Genomic DNA, 16,715 nt, shown 5'->3' with positions numbered 1-16,715 from the left:
CCTCAGTTTCTCTTTGCTGAGTTCACATCACACCGTTTCTCCATCTGTTAGTTTACCGCCGCTAAGCTCACCATCACACATTTGTTTCCATCCCTTAGTTTCCCATGCCTAAACTCACCACCACATAGCTTCTTTCATCCCCCAGTTTCCTATTCCTAAACTCACCATCATACAGCTTCTTCCATCCCTTAGTTTCCCTTTCCTAAACTCACCATCACAGTTTTGCCATCCCTTAATTTCCCATTGCTAAGCCCACCATCACACAGTGTCTTCCATCCCTCAGTTTCCCAATCCTAAACTCACTATCACACAGTTTATCTATCCCTTAGTTTCCTATCGTTAAGCTCACCATCCCAGTTTCTCCATTCCTTAGTTTCCCATTCCTAAGCTCACCATCACACAGTTTCTCCATCCCTTAGTTTCCAATCGCTAAGCTCACCATCACACTGTTTCTCCATCCCTTAGTTACTCATCGCTAAGCTCACCCTCACAGTTTCTTCCATCTCTTAGTTTCCCATTCCTAAACTCACCAACACACAGCTTCTTCTATCCCTTGGTTTCCCATTCCTAAACTCACCATCACACAGTTTCTCTATCCGTTAGTTTCTCATCGCTAAGCTCACCATCACACAGTTTCTCCATCCCTTAGTTTCTCATCACTAAGCTCACCATCACACAGTTTCTCCATCCGTTAGTTTCTCATCACTAAGCTCACCATCACACAGTTACTCCATCCCTTAGTTTGTCATCGCTAAGCTCACCGTCACAGTTTCTTCCATCCCTTAGTTTCTCATCGCTAAGCTCACCATCACACAGTTTCTCCATCCCTTAGTTTCTCATCACTAAGCTCACCATCACAGTTACTCCATCCCTTAGTTTCACATTGCTAAGCTCACCGTCACAGTTTCTTCCATACCTTAGTTTCTCATCGCTAAGCTCACCGTCACAGCTTCTTCCATCCCATAGTTTCCCATTCCTTAACTCACCACCACACAGCTTCTTCTATCCCTCGGTTTCCCATTCCTAAACTCACCATCACACAGTTTCTCCATCCCTTAGCTTCCCTTTCCTAAACTCACCATCACTGTTTATCCATCTCTTAGTTCTCCATTCCTCAGTTTTTCCAACCTACAATTCGCCCATTACTCAGTTTCTTAATTCCTTACATTTCCCCAACCCAAAGGGCCCCATCACTGTTCCCTCCTCCTTTAGTTTGCCATTCCTCCGTTTCTCTGCCCCTCCGTGTCCTATCAGTCAGCCTCTCCATCTCCCAATATCTCCATCCCTTCCTTTCCGCCCTGCCTCCGTTTCCCCATTTCAGTTCTCGAGACTTCACCCTCTCCCAGACTTACCTGTGTTTCTCTTCCTCCAGAATTCGCCCAACGCCGCACCCTGCAGGCTGTGATCAACACTACCCTAGAACGTGTACAGAAGGAAATCGACAAGGTGTCGCAGGACACGGAGGAGGGCAAGAAGATCATGGGTGAGCCCCTTCCCGCTCACCTGCACAGAAACATGGGTTGAGGAGAGAAACAGGGAGCAGCAGCCAGCAGGATAAATAACTAACAGGCCTAGCCCTGGGGAGGGGGAGCAGGAAGGGGCCGCGCTCGCAGGTATGCAGGAGGAGCGGCCAGCAGGTGGCAGCAGAGACCAGCAGATTGGATGGAGCCGAGCTGGACAGAAAGGATGGGGGAGAGATTCACAGACGAGGGCTGGGGAGAGAAAGAAGGATTAGCCGCCAGCATTATGAATAATAATAATAAACAGGCAGAAAAAGCCATGTGGCGGGGGAGTAGGAAGGGTAGAGCTCACACATAGGTAAGGGGGAGAAGCGGCCAGCAGGTGGCAGCAGAGACCAGCAGATGAAATGCAGCAGAGATGGACAGACAGGATGGGGGAGAGCACCAGACATGGCCCAGCAGAGATCAGCCTAAAGATAGCCGAAAGCGTAGAGATAGGCAGAGACAATGCAGCATAGATTACAAGGGAGAATGAAGCACGGATCAACACATGGGGGTGGGGGGGGGGTCAAGGGTTGGAGTTAATACTGGGCAGAGCTTGAGGGTAGAAGAAGACAGACTCCAGCTCCGGGGAACAGTAAAGATCAGAGCTTTAAAGAGGGTGAAACCAGGCTTTGAAGAGTAAGGCTCTCGTTGAGGGTAAATTGATACTTGTATAGCGCACTACTCACCTGCAAGGGTCTCAAGGCGCTTGTACGAATACCGCTGTGGAACCCATCCTGGCTTTCCCTGTGAGGCGTCCACTCCTGAGCACCCCCAGGGTGGAGGCCAGGCATCCTTAGCGTTGTGGGGGCCGTTGTGGAGATTAAGCAAGCGATTGCCCAGAGTTGCAGAGTGGGACTCCATGATTGGAATAGGCACCAAGGCAAGAATTGTCAGGTCCGTGGAATTTTTTAGCCCAAGACCCGCCGAGGCGGGAAATTGAACCCAGGTCCCGGGCTAGACCTCTGCATCAGGGTCTGCCGCTCCAACCATTGAGCCACAGTTCTCCACACTTCTCCGGGTGGGAGAAAACAACTCAGAAATATACAGATAGGTACATTTTTGCCCTGTACAGTATTAACGCCACATTAAGGCCCTTGTTTGGTGTGATTTGCTAGTTCAAGTGGGGCCAGTTTCAGCGAGTTAGAGGTTCGGGGTAGAGATGAGTGTACAAGACAGGATATTCAAGAGTTTTTTGCATAACAGACTGGACCACCAGGGGAACAGGATTGAGCAAAGGGACAGATGTACTAAGACCGTTTAGTACTCGGAAAGCCTCCAATTTGCTAAATTGCAGGGTTTGCCTCCGCTACAAGTCTTTAATAAATAATGCTAAACCCACTCTGAGATCCCGCCACTGGGTCCCGAATTCTACGATGGGTTCAGACGTGCATGGCGAGTCACAGTTTGAAAGGACCCCGTGTAGAGCTTCCCTTTTAAATTCAGGCCGTTCCTGGGTTTCCGACTCCTCGAAGGAGGTGGTCACCCAGTGGCAACAAAAGTTTGCTTGGTAGCAGGACATGGTGGAGGGGACACGGCCAACCCTTAAACCATTTTTTTAATTGCTATTTTCTTATTTCCTTTAAGGAAAATGTGCTGTGTTTTAATATTTTAATTTGAATGTGGCCAGGGACATGGTGTTCCGGTGACCTCAGCAAACCACCTTCTCTGCGACGACATACAATGAGAAAGAGTCAGAATGCCCATCCTATGTTAAATATTGATGGGGTTCAGTGTGCAAAATCTCATTTACTGGGCATAAGTGGGTACACAATTTCTGACCACTCTTGCAAATGCAAGATTAGTACGTAGGGCCCAAAGCTTTGGAAGATCAAAAATAGCAAAGTGTCAATGAAAAGGACTAGACCACGCCTTAGAAGATTGAGCACAGCACTTCTTAGGAACAGGCACAGTCGAGGATGGTACAGAATAAAACTGAAAATATAGGAAAGGACCTCAGCTTTGGAGACAGAAAAAAAGCAAAGATTCAAAGATGAAGTTTAGGGAGTATGGCAGAGCAGAGCTTCATGGTTGAGGGCAGGACTGGGCTTTACTGGAGGGGGCAGGGCAGAGCTTTGTAAAACAGATTTGAATACCACTTCAGGGGACAGGAAGAAGCAATGCTGTGGGGTCCTGAGAAGAGCACCGCATCAGTGGGAATGTATGAAGAAACAACGCATGCTTTTACAACACATTTTTTACAACGCAAAATCTATTACGATGTATGTTTTAACAACGCATACTAATACAACGCAATATATATAAATAATGCATTAAAAGTACCATTACAACGCAAAACAATACTACGCATACCATTACAAAGAGAAAATAAATATATATTTTTTAGGAAATTTGTCAAATTACTCCTGGCACGGGATGCAGGGAAAATAGGAGTTTTGGGTGGGTAAGTGTATTAAAATGTGGGTAGAAACTGATCGCATAATTTTTGTAGGTGTTAAAATTACTATTCTAACTCCAGGGGGGTGTAATAGTAGGGTAAGTGTTGGATAGATTAGTGCATAAAAGTATAAGAGTAACATTTATCATTCTTACTCAAGATGGGTGTAATAGCATTGTAAGTGTTGGATCGAGTAGTGCATAAAAGTATAGGAGTAACAATTACTATTCTTACTTCAGAAGGGTGTAATAGCATTGTAAGTGTTGGATCGAGTAGTGCATAAAAGTATAGGAGTACCAAGTACTATTCTTACTCCATGGGTTTAAAAACCTATTCAACCTCCACTGGGATAAAATACAATATTTAAATATATAAAAAAATAACTATTGATTAAGATAATACCATATATTTAAGACATTTAAGTCAATAATAAGAAAATAAAAAAAATAATTTGTAAAATAAATACTTAACCATACTTACTTACGTTGTAATGGCATGCGTAGTAATAGCATCTGCGTTGTAAAGGCATGCGTTGTTAAAGCATGCGTTGTAATGGATCTTACGTTGTAAAAGTTGCGTTGTGATGGTATTGCGTTGTGAAAGTTGCGTTGTAATTGTTGTTTCCAATCAGTGGTTAATGTAGAGCAAAGATTTCAAGGGCAGGCCAGAGTAGAACTTTGAGGATGAGACCGAGCAGATCTTTAGAGTAAGTACTGGGTGAAGAAGAAATCGAACAGAGCAAAGCTACAGTGCATTGGAGCTTATGAGGAACAGTGGGACTGGGTTTTGGCACAAAGAACAGTTCAGAGTTTTAGGACATAGAGGACAAAGCTCCAGTCCAAAGTGTAGAGTTTTAGAGGACACAACCTTTGATAAAACATAACTAAGCTTTAGGATAGACTGTTGGTGCGGAGAACAGAGCAGAACTTTAGGAGTTGGGACTAGAAACTGTGGGTGATCAGATAAAGTAAAGATTTATGACTTAAACACAGCAGAGCTCTACAGGATAGAGTAGAGGTCCTGAGACATGAACATCAGAGCGCTAAAGGGTAATGGACAAGGGAGAGGTTTAGAAGATAGGGCAGAGCTTTAGAGGTGAGGAAACAGTAGAATTTTATGATAGATGAGATAAGATAAGATGGAGCAGATTTGCAAAAGATAGGGCATCAGAACTCCAGACTATAAGAAAGAGGAGTGATTTGGACGAAGCAGAGATTTGGGCAATGGGACAGATTCTAGGTTTGGAGAGTAGGTTGAAGCGGAGTTTTAGAGCATAGAACACCGGATGCTTATGAGACTGTGTAATGGCCGGATTTTCTGAGTAGGTGGGATCAGCCCCCAGGGGCCCCTCCAACCCAGCCAGAACGTAATCACATCCCTCCTCAGGACCAACTATCCAGGCACCTGGTACCTACCTGAAGATGGGGAACTCGCAATATACAAGCTCATATTATTAAAAACACCACTAAATCTATAGGGATACTAAGAATACTCACTGATTACTAGGGATATCCATACCCTACACCACACTTATTCACATCAGTTGGTCTCGCGGCCACCCTGACCCAGACCGTTCTACCCTAGGGCAGATATGACACACAATCCGGTGCGTCTACACACGGGCCTGCAGAACCCAATGCTCTCTCCTGCCAAACTGTTTGCAATCCTGCAAAACTACACGCTAGTTCGACCTCCTAGCGCTCTCATTTATTCAAGCCACAATCTAGTGGGTATACACACTGATCTCCTACTCAGTGCTCTCATTAACGCCGCATATCAACGACGACCACATTCCTATGAACACCTATACATATATATATATATATATATTGGGAAGTCTCTTCACTAAGGGTCTGCTACTACAATAATATTATGGGATGGTGTACTAACTTAGTCCCTTAGTTGCAAGTCTCCTCTCTCCCTCACTATTACTTACCTGATCAGGGGTAGCATCTGTTCAAACAGCAATACCTACCAGGAAAGATTACCCTCACTGTATGGGGACAAAGATATACACACTATGTGATTGAGTTATTTCTTGATTTAAGCGCTCCTACTCCCTTTTGATCCATCAGTGGCTCAACAGCAACTGGCTTGAAGCCAGGATAACTTTATCATAAAAAAACTCATGCACACTAATTCACTAATTAATGGGGTCATTTATTATTAGTACAATATAAACCTTTACACAGAACTGACAAAGACTATAGGTAGAACACACCGCTGAAAGAGAAAAGATTAAACATAACAGGAACACTCCGCTAAAAGAGAAAGGATTTAAACATACAATGGCTTAGGGAATAAGGACAAGATTAAGATGCAAGTGTAAAGTAAACTAATGTGATGAAAACAATATCACCTGATTAGTGTGAAGTCTTGTTCTAGCTGTCATCTGGGTTCCTCTCTCGTCTGTGCCTTGGCTCATCTCAGACTCCCTCTCTCTCCTGCACTCTTGGTTACACCTCTGCGCTGATCACTCTGTCTCTGCGCCAATGCCCAATTAACTCCATCTGCTTCCATAGGTTAGTCCACGAGCTCTCCTCCGTCTCTTCTAAAAGGCATTACTTCAGACTCCAGCTATTCACACCTCCTCCTGATAAGCAACTGCTTCTGACTGCTTCCTTCAGTTCCAGCTCACTATTCAACTCAGCTCTTCTCCAGCTTGAACCCTCTCTCTCTGCCAACTCCACTCCACTGCTTTCCACTCCTCCACCTTAACACGACCCTCTGGCTTCGCCACCTTCACTCGACTCCCTCTCTGCTTGACTCCCTCTCTGCTTGACTCTCTGACTCCGCCTCTGCACTTCACTGATATAGAATGCTGTTTCCTCATGGAAAGTTCCAGCCATCAGCCTGCCGCCCACCAGGTCTCTGCATCACCTCGCATCAAGGACACACACCCAGCCGGCCGGCCTTTTGTTGTGTCTTCTACACAGAGAATAATACAGCCTACCGATAAGGGCTGGCCCAGACCGGTTCTCTCCAAGTGAAAAACAGCCTTAACTATAAACTTTGCCTTTGCCCTGAAAAGCCTCTCAGCTTCATCAAGATGGAGTCCCTCTAGCTCTAGGCCTGTAGGCCTGAAAGGGGTGAAATGCTCCTTAGCTCTGTCAGAATATCTACATAAACCATACCAATGTGTCTAATATGTCAAAGCCAATAGGCAATAGACAGGTTAAAGTCAAGAATAAAGGCATATTAAGCAGCTATCCTCTTCTAGATCTGGAAAAAAGGGCTTAAAAGGGCCAACACAGGCTAAGAATACCTATACTAGATGCGAGCAAGATTAATGATCTATATCACTGCTAAATAAAGCCAAAAACTCTGCCATTACAGACTGGATGAAGCAAAGTTTTGTAGGAGTGAAGATCAGAATTGTAGAAGATGGAACAGAACAGAGATTTACTGGCTAGGATGGAGGAAAGATTGAGAAGATAGAACAGTGTAGATAGTTAGAGTAGAGAACAAGTTTCAGCTTTTTATTAAGCACGCTTCGAACTCCTCCATCCTGACTGTGGGAAAGATGAGAGTGCTTGACATGGCTTCAAAAATTCAGGTGTCCACCAGAAGAACATAGGAGCAGGGGTAGGGAGAATAGCCTGTAAGCAAAATAGCAGGAAATAGAGCAGACTTGTAAACTATAGGATGGAGTAGAGCTCTAAGAGGTGAGGATGGAAGTTTTAGTGTTTAAAATACAGCAGATTAAATTATGGAAAATAGCTTTAAAGTATAGGAAGGAGTAGAGCTGTTGAGGGTATAAGCTCTGGGTATGGGAAGGAGCAGCACTTTAGAGGATAAAACAGAGCAGAGTTAGGGTGTAGGGCTCCACAGGTATGATGAGCAGATGAAAGTTTTAGTGGCTCAAATAGAGGAGATTACAGGATGGAAAACAGATCTCGGTAGCTCTAGGGTATAGGAAGGATCAAGGCTTTTGAGGATCAGCGAAAGGTAGGACATAGCAGAACTGTTGGCGAGCTCTTAGACGCCATTTTTTTCATTCACTAACTGCACTTTCCATCTTCTTTAATTGCAGCGCCAGTGGATGTGCCCTCAATAATCACCAGTACATTCGACGAATTTGCGCCAACAGTGAAGCAAGGTACTTGTGTGTCTTGTCTTGTCTTGTTCTCTGCACTTGGTTGTTTTCAGGGTTGAGAAAGGATGGGAGGGGGGAGCCTACTTAATCTCCCTGTCCCTAGTAGGAAAATCTCTACTACTTGACTTCCCAGCATTGTAAGTACGCCACTACTCTGATCGTGTCCTACCGCCTGCACCTCTCCTTTGCTTTAGCTTCCTCCAATAGGCAATGTGCTGTTCCCTCTCATCTCTCACCACATCAATCCTTGTGGTCCACCATCCCAAACTCTTCACCTCAAATGTTGTCCTTGTAAGGGGATTCACATCCATACTCTGCAATCTGGATGCTCAAAATTACAGGGAACTTGCAGATACAGTTTCATCTATTCTGCATCTCTGCAAAGATTTCAGCTCGAAACGAGACAAAGCATCTGTAGTCGCACATTTTTACCCTTGTAGGAGCTTGACATGTAAACAGAGCTCATCTTCAAGCAGTTCCGAAGTACCAGAGGCCCACCTCAACACCGTGGTTAGAATATTGTCTGACATGAATATTGTGCCCTAAATATGGCTGTTTCAATATAGTTATGAGGTGGTTTAACTAAAGGCAATGAACTCAGCAGAGCGCGCGTCATGTTTGTTGAGCCTGTTCGACAGGTTTTTTTTTATTCTAGAAAGAAACCCTAAAATGTGAGTTTGTTTCTGGAAAACAAAACAGCAGTGGGCATGGAGTGTAGGGCTCTTTCTCCCTGCTCAAAGGGACAATTATTTGACTGCGCTTGGGGTCATTGCTTAACTGCACAATGAGGTCATTGACTGCACATTGTGGTCATTGTTTGACTGCACACAGGGCTCATTGTTTCACTGCACATTGTGGTCATTGTTTGACTGCACATAGGGGTCATTGTTTGACTGCACAGTGGGGTCATTGTTTGGCTGCACACAGGGGTCATTGTTTGACTGCACATTGGGGTCATTGTTTGACTGCACATAAGGGTCATTGTTTGACTGCACATAGGGGTCATTGTTTGACTGCACAGTGGGGTCATTGTTTGGCTGCACACAGGGGTCATTGTTTGACTGCACATAGGGGTCATTGTTTGACTGCACATTGGGGTAATTGTTTGACTGCACATTGGGGTAATTGTTTCACTGCACATTGTGGTCATTGTTTGACTGCACATAGGGGTCATTGTTTGACTGCACAGTGGGGTCATTGTTTGACTGCACAGTGGGGTCATTGTTTGGCTGCACACAGGGGTCATTGTTTGACTGCACATAGGGGTCATTGTTTGACTGCACATTGGGGTAATTGTTTGACTGCACATTGGGGTAATTGTTTCACTGCACATTGTGGTCATTGTTTGACTGCACATAGGGGTCATTGTTTGACTGCACATAGGGGTCATTGTTTGACTGCACAGTGGGGTCATTGTTTCACTGCACATTGTGGTCATTGTTTGACTGCACATAGGGGTCATTGTTTGACTGCACAGCGGGGTCATTGTTTGGCTGCACACAGGGGTCATTGTTTGACTGCACATAGGGGTCATTGTTTGACTGCACATTGGGGTAATTGTTTGACTGCACATTGGGGTAATTGTTTGACTGTACATTGGGGTCATTGTTTGACTGCACATAGGGGTCATTGTTTGACTGCACATAGGGGTCATTGTTTGACTGCACAGTGGGGTCATTGTTTCACTGCACATAGGACTCATTGTTTCACTGCACACAGGGGTCATTGTTTGACTGCACATAGGACTCATTGTTTGACTGCACACGGGGGTCATTGCTTGACTGCACATAGGACTCATTGTTTGACTGCACATAGGGGTCATTGTTTGACTGTGCACCTGGGTCATTGTTTGACTGCACATAGGGATAATTGTTTCACTGCACATTGGGGTCATTGTTTGACCGCACATAGGACTCATTGTTTGACTGCACATAGGACTCATTGTTTGAATGCACATAGGACTCATTGTTTGACTGCACATAGGGGTCATTGTTTGACTGCACACATCAATCATTGTTTGACTGCACACAGGGGTCATTGTTTGACTGCACACAGGGGTCATTGTTTGACTGCACACCGGGGTCATTGTTTGACTGCACACAGGGGTCATTGTTTAACTGCACACAGGGGTCATTGTTTGACTGCACACAGGGGTCATTGTTTGACTGCACACCGGGGTCATTGTTTGACTGCACACAGGGGTCATTGTTTGACTGCACACAGGGGTCATTGTTTGACTGCACACAGGGGTCGTTGTTTCACTGCACATAGGGGTCATTGTTTGACTGTGCTTGGGGTAAATGCTTAATTGCACATAGGGGTCAGTGTTCGACTGCACATAAGGGTCATTGTTTGACTGTGCTTAGGGTAATTGCTTAACTGCATATAGGGGTCATTGTTTGATTGCACATAGGACTCATTGTTTGACTGCACAGTGTGGTCATGCTTAACTGCACATAGAGGTCATTGTTTGACTGCACGTTGGGGTCACTTGAGCTTCTTAAGACTGCATGTAAACAGGCTGAAAGAGCCTGGCGTAAAGCATACGATCCCGACCTCAAGCATATCTATCTGGCTAGTATTAAGTTATACCACCGAGCCATTTGCAAAGCCCGTGCCACATTCTACTCCTTGGAGTTTAAGAACAGCCCTAACCCTATAAAACTCATCTTTAAGGTTTGTAAAGATCTCACTAGCAAGAAAACTGCGGCTATGGAAAAACGCTCCCTGACTCACTGTGAAGAGCTAGCGGCTTTCTTTGTGGAGAAAGTCGAGGCGATCTACCGAACATTCCCCCCTCAAACTATGCCTGCTAACAACCTGGGATGCACTCCTGTGACCTCAAGGTCTCTTTCGTCACTACCTAAGCCTTCTCAGGAAGAGTTTAAATCTCTTGTTACGAAAATCAAATCGGGCTCGCCGGCGGATCCACTAAGACCTGTACAATTTAAAGAATCCGCTGAGGTTTGCTTTCCCCTTGTGTTCGATCTTATTGGGTTATCCTTTGAGTCCAGGATTGTTCCCAGTAAATGGAAGCAGGCCACAGTCATTCCAATTTTAAAGAAGCCCACCCTGGACCCATCAAAACCTGAACACTACCGACCCATCTCTCTCCTCCCATGGGTATCCAAACTTGCGGAGGCACACGTCAACAAAATCCTGTCTTGCCATCTTCAAAACTCAGGCATCCTAGATCCATCTCAAAATGGGTTCCGTGCTGGCCACAGCACGGAGACTGCCCTGTTGGCGATGGTGGAGCACTTGCGGAGGATGTTGGACTCAGGACAGACGGCGGCACTGATCCTTTTGGATCTCAGTGCCGCTTTCGACACTGTCTCCCACTCCATCCTTCTTCAACGTCTGAGAGAGGCCGGTGTGGAGAATACAGCATTGGAATGGTTTCGCTCCTTTCTATCAGGGCATACCTTTAAAGTATCCACCCCTCCATTTCAATCTTCCCCCCGCAACATCTCCCAAGGGGTCCCGCAAGGTTCGGCACTCAGCCCGACCCTTTTTAACCTGTATGTGCAGCTGCTAGCTGCTGTCGCTAAGAGACGGGGTCTAACTATGGTATCGTACGCTGACGACACCCAGCTAGCGGTTGCACTAAATGGGGACTCTGCGGTCGATGCCCCTCAATTCCAGATTGCCCTAAAGGAGGTGGCAAGTTGGATGACGGACAACTGTCTCCAACTTAATGCAGCGAAGACAGAGGTCTTAGTTCTGGGCAAACAGGTTCATCTCTGGGGAGACAGTTGGTGGCCTCCAGAGCTAGGCCAAGCCCCCATCCCTGTGACAGAGGCAAAGAACCTTGGGGTCTGGCTCGATTCCAACTTGTCTTTTATACCTCATACTAAAAGAGTTGCCGGTACCTGCTTTGGTGTTCTTCAGAGCCTTAGACCCATTTTTAAATTTTTTGATGCCCCCACCAGGCAACTCATCGTCCAAGCTACGGTGCTCTCTAGATTGGATTACGCCAGCTCGCTTCTTTTGGGCGTTAACCAAGCTGAACTGACACGCCTCCAGCGTGTGCAAAATGCGGCTGCCAGAATGCTGGTAGGCCTGCCTAAATTTTGTTCCGCCAGGCGTACCATATATGACCTTGGGCAGAGGATCAAGTTCAAACCTTGTGCCTGATTTTTAAGATCTTAAAGGCTTCATCTCCCTCCATTCTTACACAGGCGATCTCCTACTACATTCCTTCTAGAGTTTTACGTTCGACGGGTCAATTTCTGGCCTGTGTTCCTCGCTTCAGGAAAGCCAGAGTTGGTGGCCGCTCCTTTGGTGTCCTGGCAGCGAGTCTCTGGAACACTCTACCCGTTGATATCCGTGCCATACCGGATCTACTGCCTTTCAGAAGAGCTGTCAAAACTTCCCTGTTCCCGCTAATCTAATCTGTTCCTTTAGCTTTGTCTGGTTATTTCCATCTGGTTGTGTTATTCTGTTCCATCATAGCGCCGGGACGCCACTTTGCTGTGACAGCTGAGCGCTTTACAAATTATATAACAACATATAACAACAACACTGTTTGACTGCACAGTGTGGTCATTGTTTAACTGCACATAGGGGTCACTGTTTGACTGCAAGTTGGGGTCATTGTTTGACTGCGCAATGAGGTCATTCTTTGACTGACCATTGGGGTCGTTGTTTGACTGAACTTTGGAGTCATTATTTGATTTCACATCAGGTCATTGTTTGACTGCAGTGTGTGGTTATTGTTTGACTGCACATCGGGGTAATTGTTTGATTGCCATAGAGGTCATTGTTTGACTGCACAGTGGGGACACTGTTTGACTGCACATTGGGGTCGTTGTTTGACTGCACATTGGAGTCGTTGTTTGACTGCACATAGAGGTCATTGTTTGACTGCACAGCTGGGTGTAGGAAAGTAGGGTCTGCTTCCTATGGTTACCCCCACTTTCGGCTGTGATTCTCTGGTTTTTCGGCTTTAGTATGGCTGTGATCCTGCTAATCAGGCCCACAGCCTAGCTGTTCTCTTTCTAAATTGATACCATGCACTTTAGGTACTTACCAGATTGGTTACTGGGTCACCCTTGTGAGCCCCGATATAGTGTACCCTAGGTACCCAGGGCATAGGTGCACCCTAGGCCTACCAGGGGCTGCAGCATGTATTGTGCAACCAATGGTTAGCCTTCCAAACTGACACCACATGACTGTGCTTACAGCCTGGGTAAAGTGGTGTAATCACCCCTTACTTAGTTATAGTATATCTATATCTACCTTATATAGACACATAGAGCCAGATGTAGGTCGCCAATTACCGGTCGGTAACAGCTGATTTCGGCCGTTACCGACCGGTAATTGGTTTTTGAGATGTAGGGGGCCCTATTTTTACCGAATCTGTAAATTTACCGGATCGGTAAATTTACAGATGTAGCTGGCACTTCAAAGAGTGCCACAGGCCCTTTAGGAGTCGGTATATTCCACCCAATCCTATTGGGTGGGAAAATACCGAATTCAGGTGTACATGCACATCTGTGCATGTACACCTGTGCCATGTGACACACAGACATGCCCTTAGGGCATGCATATGTGCCACATGGCACACAAGCCTGGAATTCGGGTGCTACAGGGTGTCAAAGTGACACCCCGTTCCCCCTTGCAGGAATCAGTATTTACCGATTCAGTAAATACTGAATCGGTATTTCCCATTGATTCAAGGCCCATAGGAATCAATGGGAAATACGGATTCAGTATTTACCGAATCGGTAAATACCGAATCTTACAGATTCGGTAATTGTTAAATTAAAATTACCTACATCTGCCTCCTTTCAATTTACCTACTCTTAAATACCGAATCGGTATGATTCGGTATTTAAGAGTAGGTAAATCAGAATGTAACCTCTAAGTCACCCCTATGGCAGGCCTTAACAATCCTGGAGGCAGAGTGCTTGGTTTTATGTGAGAGGGTGCCCTAGCATGAGCTGAGCTCCTCTGCAGCTTTCGGAACCATCTCCTTATAGCTGTTCTATGATATAGCCATACCATATACTCTTAAGTGCATTATAATCCTCGCGGTTAATGCTAACTTTGATTTGGCTTTATCAAAACATGTCGTGTAAGGTGTCAAACACTTTGTAATACTACCCCCGCCAGTTCTGGTGGCAGGGGTAGCATTCCACTGTTCTAGAGGGAGAAGACATGTAGTTAAACAGAACCCCAGCATCACAAAATGGATGCTGCTGCCACAGACACGAGTCTGCCCTCCTGTTGCTGGACGAAACTCCGGCAGGGGAGGGTTGGACAATAGGTTTCATGTCCAGGGAGGTGCTGGCACCTCCCCAGACAAGCTTTAGTGTTTTGGGGTAGGGAGGGTTGCCTGCAGTGAATGCTTTCCAGACACTGCCTGGGGCACACTAGGTGCTCCATGCATTTCCCAGGTCAAACAGGTTGCTGGGGCACTCAGCCCCAGCTCTGGTGTGAAACTGGACAAAGGGGAAGGAGTGTCACCACCCCCACCTCAAGTCCACCCATAGGTGGACCTTAGAGTTAGTCCAACCCCTAAAACTTACTATAAGTACCGAATCCCAGTCCCTAGACTTTAGATTACCCTGGACGAAACTCTGCAACATATATCCTGGACCTTCAACATTCCATTTCGACTTAAAGATGGAAGAAATCTCCCTTGTGGTCAAGGAGTGACCACCCTGTTCAAACAGGCACCAACAGCATCTGCCACAGACTTCCCAACATCTCTGACCCAGACCTTCACTCCCAGCAAGGCTGAGACCCGTGGCGGACACAAGAGACGTGGGACCAGACTCCTGGACATCCTGCATTTTGCTACCTGCATTGACTTCCCGAGGTATCCCAAAGTTGTGCATTGGGGTGCTTGAAGCCTCAGTCCCGAGCACCTTTTGCACTGAAGCTCAGAGGCCAACACTCCACGAGTGTCCTGTGGGCCCGCTTTGTGCATTTCCTCTTAATGCGTCTTTGTGGTTCCTTGTCCATGGGCTAGTGAGCCCCCAAGAAGATCAATCCTTAATTTAACTTGCTTTCCTGGTTGCTACAAGCTTGCTCCAACTTCCCTCCAAAGGAGAAGTTCCTCAGATCTTGTTGGTCTGCACCAAAGCCCATCTCGACAACCTGGATGGATTGCCTTTGCCAAGGCTTGTTAGGTCCAATGCGGATACCGACACTGCAGTCAAATATATCCTTTATGGGACAGCTCGAATCCAGCTCCTGGTCATCGTCGACACCTCCTGGTCCTGGTGGCTGAAGAGACAAACTTCACCTTTTCACCTGAAATCACCCGACATCTGGTGGAATCTTCCTATCGCCGCCCTGGTCACTGGCTAGTGACCCAGACTCTGTCTCCTCTGATTTCAGGTTCTTCACATATCCGATCCACCCTTGGATCCACCCGGACACTTTTCCTCTGGTCGCCTGCAGCACTTCTTTGCAGATCTCTATTGGAATCTACGACGAAACCCGACACGAAAAGACACCTATGCACCCGGCTTCCCTGGGTGAGGTAACATGAGTACTCCGGTGCTCCCTGACTCTCCAAGTGTCCTAGTCTAAAAGGGTTCCATCGCAGTTCACCTCCTTATACCCTTTTTCTTTAAAATTGTAACTTGTTTGTTTCCCATAGAAAGTCAATGGTAACCCGCAGCTGTGTTTAGACACTGCACGCATCTCCTGTGGGCCTCCTACTTCCTAACCTTTAGTTGTTCCTAGAAGCCCCAGCGATTCCACAGGCCCAGGCCTGCTTTCTATCCCAGACATGGTTCTTATACCACTATTTTAGTATATGGTTTGTGAGGCCCCTAGGGCAAAACATATACTGTGCAACTTATCGTAAGCTACTTAAGCTCCTTGTATTGTACTTTTACCTCTGACCTCATAAAGAGTGCAGAGGGGTTGTGTTTAGAATAAATACATATATACTTGATATATACCTTATAAGGTGTGCTTTCATTTGGTACTCAAGAGATTATAAATGGTAAAACAACTTGCTAACTCGTCTCCAAGTCTTAGCCTGAAGGCTGCTCTCCACAGCTACCACTAGGATAGCTTTCTATAAGGTTGACCTTATAACCTACCATCAATAAGGGTTGATTGGACTGGTGCAAGGTGACCACTAGAATAGTGGACATCATATACCAGGCCAACTTCTCACATTGGTGACCAGCGGATGGGAGAAGAGCTTGCACCTGTTTTACCAAATAATCTTGAGAATATCATTTGAGAAATCACATTAAGGTACCTATAGGTACATATGAATCAAGACTTATAAATACCTAAGTTCTACTGAACTTAGCAGTTGTAGGTGGTGAGGGCTTAGCACACCCTGAATACAACTTCTAGAGAGGTTCTAGTAGGTAACAAGTAGTGTAGGTAGGTGCACACACCACACCTCACTAGTCATGGCTTTAAGGGCAGGAGCTAGTGCATCTCTGCCAGATGTCAGCAAGGAGCGGACATCTAAATATGTCACATTCACTTTCCAAGAATTGAGAGGATTGTGTGCCAAAGAAAATTAAAGCAAGGACAGAGTCCAACCACCCAACACCTCATAGATATTTTGGTGGAAGATGACTTAGCAAAAGCATCGGATCCAGATATCCTAGGTAGTAGGGAGGGGGGCCATCCCTTATCTGAGGAAGATCCTAGTGGGGCACCCCACCAGGACTCTGAAGATGATGAGGATGTAGGCCAGGGAGAGGGTGAAAACCCTGACCTGCCTAAAACACAG

The 16,715-nt window shown here is 46.0% G+C and overlaps 1 protein-coding gene across 1 annotated transcript in view; it reads left to right on the top strand.

The window, feature by feature from the left end:
* The first annotated feature begins 1,376 nt into the window (after positions 1 to 1,376).
* SPACA6 (sperm acrosome associated 6) overlaps positions 1,377 to 16,715 on the top strand; it is a 204,340-nt gene continuing 189,001 nt past the window's right edge. Inside the window, exons 1-2 of the mRNA XM_086928567.1 lie at positions 1,377 to 1,483; positions 7,934 to 7,999. Of these exons, the coding sequence (XP_086784693.1) occupies positions 1,480 to 1,483; positions 7,934 to 7,999 (70 nt within the window). The 5' untranslated portion in view covers positions 1,377 to 1,479. The remainder of the gene's footprint in view (positions 1,484 to 7,933; positions 8,000 to 16,715) is intronic.

Source organism: Lissotriton vulgaris, chromosome 7 (genome assembly GCF_964263255.1).
Source record: "Lissotriton vulgaris chromosome 7, aLisVul1.2, whole genome shotgun sequence".
NCBI lineage: Eukaryota > Metazoa > Chordata > Amphibia > Caudata > Salamandridae > Lissotriton > Lissotriton vulgaris.
Note: the sequence above shows the minus strand (reverse complement) of the source record. Positions and strands in the feature narration are given on the sequence as shown.